This window comes from Eubalaena glacialis, chromosome 14, assembly GCF_028564815.1.
Source record: "Eubalaena glacialis isolate mEubGla1 chromosome 14, mEubGla1.1.hap2.+ XY, whole genome shotgun sequence".
Classification (NCBI taxonomy): domain Eukaryota; kingdom Metazoa; phylum Chordata; class Mammalia; order Artiodactyla; family Balaenidae; genus Eubalaena; species Eubalaena glacialis.
The window spans coordinates 6121914-6126463 of NC_083729.1; the positions used below are offsets into that span (position 1 = coordinate 6121914).

The 4550-nt window shown below is 51.5% G+C and overlaps 1 protein-coding gene across 2 annotated transcripts; it reads left to right on the top strand.

Annotated features, from left to right (window-relative positions):
* Positions 1-774: 774 nt before the first annotated feature.
* On the top strand, positions 775-4117 carry ID2 (inhibitor of DNA binding 2). 2 transcript variants are annotated; one of them, XM_061210669.1, is made up of 3 exons: positions 775-1249; positions 1581-1644; positions 4099-4117. In XM_061210669.1, exons 1-2 carry the CDS (start codon positions 902-904, stop codon positions 1635-1637), a joined length of 405 nt encoding a protein of 134 aa, XP_061066652.1. In that variant the 5' UTR covers positions 775-901; the 3' UTR covers positions 1638-1644; positions 4099-4117. The 2 variants fall into 2 exon arrangements, with proteins under 2 accessions (XP_061066652.1, XP_061066651.1); XM_061210668.1 differs by lacking the exon at positions 4099-4117 and adding an exon at positions 2417-3189.
* The last annotated feature ends 433 nt before the right edge of the window (positions 4118-4550 follow it).

The window sequence follows — 4550 nt, forward strand, 5'->3', positions numbered from 1 at the left end:
GCGTTGCTCCGGGTTGCACGATCCCACACTAAACCTGTCGCTGAATGCGCGCGTGGGTGGTTTTGGTTTTGGTTTTGTTTTTTACAAAGCTTTTCCTTATCTTATGAGACCGAACTCACTCTACAAAAGTCACTTGTCGATGGCAAACTTATTTGCGTTTTCACTTTCTTCAGAAATGCTTTCTATCTTGATGACATTCCGTGAGGCGCAGGGAACGGTGGTGACTTTCCCTCTGCTGTGCAGACCTAGCCTGTGTCGCTGTGATTTTAGGGATGCTGAAAGCTCCGAGGTGTAGAGGCTTCGTCGGGGGACACCTTAAGGGGAGGGTCCTGCCTAGCCATTGGGAGTAGAATTAAGATGCACATTTAGATTCCCGGGGTCTCCGTTTCCCCCTCCCCCACCCTGTTCGCGACCGCCTTCTCTCTTTTCTCCGCTCCTCTCCTCCCCTGTCCTCCCCCTCCCCTGTGCTCCCCTATGCTCCCCTGCGCTCCCCTGCGCTCCCCTGCGCTCCCCTCCGGCCCGGCGCTTACTGTACTCTATTTACCACCCGAGCTGGGCTCGCGCCCGCCCCGCCCACCCCGCGGGGATTGGCTGCGAACGCGGAAGGACCGAGCGCTCGCCTCGCGCCTGCGCCCGCCAATGAGGGAGCCCTCCAGGCCTGATGGACACGCTGCCTTCCACCAATGGGGACGCAGGGAAGCCGGATCGTGTTGCCCCGGCGAGCCCTAATAAAAGCCGCCGGGCCGGGCTCTCAGCTTCATTCTGAGCCGAGCCCGGTGCCGAGGGCAGGTAGTTCCGCAGGCGGCGGCGGCGGCGACGACGGCGGCGGCGGCGGCGGCGGCGGACGGAGCCCCGGGGCAGCCCGCTCCCTCCTCCCGGTCTCTCATTCCCCGCGATCAGCATGAAAGCCTTCAGTCCAGTGAGGTCCGTTAGGAAAAACAGCCTTTCGGACCACAACCTGGGGATCTCCCGGAGCAAAACCCCGGTGGACGACCCGATGAGCCTACTGTATAACATGAACGACTGCTACTCCAAGCTCAAGGAGCTGGTGCCCAGCATCCCCCAGAACAAGAAGGTGAGCAAGATGGAAATCCTGCAGCACGTCATCGACTACATCTTGGACCTGCAGATCGCCCTGGACTCGCACCCCACAATTGTCAGCCTGCACCACCAGCGGCCCGGGCAGAGCCAGGCGTCCAGGACGCCGCTCACCACCCTAAACACGGACATCAGCATCCTGTCCTTTCAGGTAAGACCTGCTCCCGATGCCCCGCTCGCTGCCGCGCACCCCCAGCGATGCCTGGGCTGCCCCTGGCAGAGCCATTGTCCAGACGGCCGGCCGTAGTCGGTGACTTATAGATGAGCTAATAACTTTATTATTATTATTTACAAATATGGTGTAGACTGAGTCGTGCGTGAAATTACTGGTAAGTTCTGACCTGTTAATGCATTTGTCTTCGAGTCTGAATGTAGCATTAACGTATTTAATGGAACTTGCTGTTTAAAAAAAAGCTGTTTTAAAAAAGGTCCTTTCTCCTTAAGATTGTCTAACGTTGTGCCTCTTATTTCCTTTCTCGCAGGCTTCTGAATTCCCTTCTGAGTTAATGTCAAATGACAGCAAAGCGCTCTGTGGCTGAATAAATGGTGAGTGTTTGCTTGTGCCTCGCGTTGAACTGGCGCTTGGAGTGTGTGCGCGCGCGCGTGTGTACTTGCGTATCTGTAAAATTTTTGGCTTGGTAAATGAATGTGTACTTCGTTGTATTACACGTAGTACATTGTTTACACGTACTCTAGACATGAAGGGGCCTCTAGCTCCTGTTACTCAAAATCCCACGACATTTTCCTTAAAAAATAAAAAAAAGTGATGCCAGTAACTTACTCTGAAGGTGGTGGAGACAAATGTGTACGGGCTTCTGTGGGCATGTAACATACTCCGGCTGTTTTCTGCTATCGCTCTGGTACTATGAGGTACTAACCTCCATGTAATTAATCTTATCGCCGCAAATTCCATAGGGATCCTCCTTCCCAAAAACTGCAGCCCTCTGGGATTCAGCTAACCCGAACATTGCTGCCCTGTGCCTCAGACCCTGTGATGTGGGATTCCGACTTCCCTATCTGTTAACGAAAGGGCTGTTTTCAATCAAATAATTGTTACAAGAAGCAGACTGGCGCCTGTGAGCACTGCCGTTGGAGATCCAAATAGGAGATGGCGTTGGGAAGCTTTTCCCCCGAGTCTCTGCTATTTTTAACGTTGAATTTGCGCTGTCCAGGCCGAGTGTGTGTGTTGCATCTGGACGCCGGGGTTTGCCCAATGTTTGAGTGTTTGGTTAAGTGTTCAGACTGCGGCTTCCTCCTGGCACCAGTCTGCCGCCTCTGCCCTTAGGTTGAAATCTCCTAACACCCCCTTCTCTCCCAGTCTTTTGCAGGCGCTGACTTTTTGTTTCCTTTGCACAATAACAACAACAACTTCACAGGCTCTTTTAAGGCGCTGAACTCACTTTTCAACCCTTTCCCAAGGAGGACAAGTCAAAGGGACCTTTTTTTAAAAATGGAAGGAAAACTAAGAATGATCAACTTCCCCAGGGTGTTTTCTGACATGGACTGTGGCTTTAGTTATTTATGAAAAAGACTTTTAAATGCCCTTTCTGCAGTTGGAAGGTTTTCTTTATATACTATTCCCACCATGGGGAGCGACAACGTTAAAATCACAAGGAATTGCCCAATTTAAGCAGACTTTGCCTTTTTTCAAAGGTGGAGCGTGACCCAGAAGGATCCAGTATTCAGTTACTTAAGTGAAGTCTTTCGGTCAGAAATTACCTTTCTGACGCAAGCCTACTGAATGCTGTGTATATATTTATATATAATTATATATATATTGAGTGAAACCTTGTGAACTCTTTAATTAGAGTTTTCTTGTACAGTGGCAGAAATGTATATTTCTGCATACAAAGTGTAATGATGTACTTATTCATGCTAAACTTTTTATAAAAGTTTAGTTGTAAATTTAACCCTTTTATACAAAATAAATCAAGTGTGTTTATTGAATGGTGATTGCCTGCTTTATTTCAGAGGACCAGTGCTTTGATTTTTATTATGCTATGTTATATAACTGAACCCAAATAAATACAAGTTCAAATTTATGTAGACTGTATAAGATTATAATAAACATGTCTGAAGTCAATACCTGAATCTGAATGATTTTTAAGATTCTCTTTCTGTCTCTATCGCGCCATTTTATTTAACCCCTCCTTCTTCATCCCTTCTATCACCCCCTAAGTGTTGGAACCTGTGTGCTGAGAAATGCCTTATCGGATGTGTGGTCAGGGCTATCGCTTAGGGGCAAAGGGCCGCTGCTGCTTTTTAAGAGAGCTGACGGGCTGGGAAGTCTATAAACCCAGAAGTTTCTCTTAGTCCGTCAAGGAAAAATTCGTTCTATGCTTTGGGGTTGGGTTTCAAACCAAGGAATTGCTGTGGTGGTGACTCCTGAGAGACCATTCAAATAAATGTGGACTCTGGAGGCCTACCTGTCTGTAGATGTCAAGACACTTCTGGAGTAAATGAAACTGCTGTGAATCAGAAGACAAAAGACTCCATACAATTCAGAACATGATTTTAAGATTTAGAGGAAGGGCAAAAAAAAAAACCCTCAGTGCTCCTCTTTCCTCCTTATGACCCTTTGCCCCGGGAATTCCGCTGTAACCGGCCCTGAGCGCCAGCCTCTGCATGCTGCCCCTGTGCCGAGAAGGACGGGGCCCACGTTCCAAGACAGGTGGCTATTAAACCGCCCTTCACCCTTGGCTGCGCCGCCGGACTGCCCAGGCGAGGACAGAGAGCGGAGTATCAGCCGGCTGTTTCCACCGCAGCCCTCACGTGGCAACCTTTGGACCCGGCTTTAAAGTATATAGTTAGTATAGATACGTGTTTAAAATTCATATGTGTACGTATATTTATATTCTCAAATTGGAAGACACTTCCGCAGGGGTGTGAGGGGAGGGGGGAAGGTTCTGGAAGCCCGGTCCGGGGAGGACCGGAACTGGAGAAGGAAGCTGGAGGACAGGCGGGCGAGGACAGGTGTCTCACCTGTGGCCACTTTCTCAGGCCCAGCCGAGCAGGTGCTGGGTGGCGCCACCGAGTCTGACCTGGCGGCTGCGGTGTTTCCGGCCCTGACACGGAATCCGTCACCAGTGAGCGGTGAGCGCGGGGTAGGGGTGGAGGATGGGGGGAGAGGCAGCCTGGGGATCTCAGCTCGAACCCTGCCACGTTCCCGCATCCTCGGCAGCGGTCCCGGCCCTGGAGCCTCCTTCCTCCTGGGCTGGGGCCCTGCAGCCGGCCAGGGCAGCTCTGGACATCACCCGCGCCCTGCCCGTCATCCCCGTCCTGGACCTCATCCTAGTCCGCAGGTGGGCCCGTCCTTTGATCCGGGCACAGTACCAGGGCCGTCGTTGTTTTTGATAATCATACCCCCAGAGAAGCGGGCTCTGGCTGTGGCACCTGGGCGCAGCCGGTCACCCGACCCACGCCTCCCTTAAGGCCTGTCGCCTGACGTCCGT

Excerpts from the sequence above, each read along its gene's own strand:
- ID2 (XM_061210669.1), top strand. The coding sequence starts at position 902 with ATGAAAGCCTTCAGTCCAGTGAGGTCCGTTAGGAAAAACAGCCTTTCG. Across the intron at positions 1,250-1,580 it reads TCAGCATCCTGTCCTTTCAG|GCTTCTGAATTCCCTTCTGA; the intron begins GTAAGACCTGCT and ends CCTTTCTCGCAG.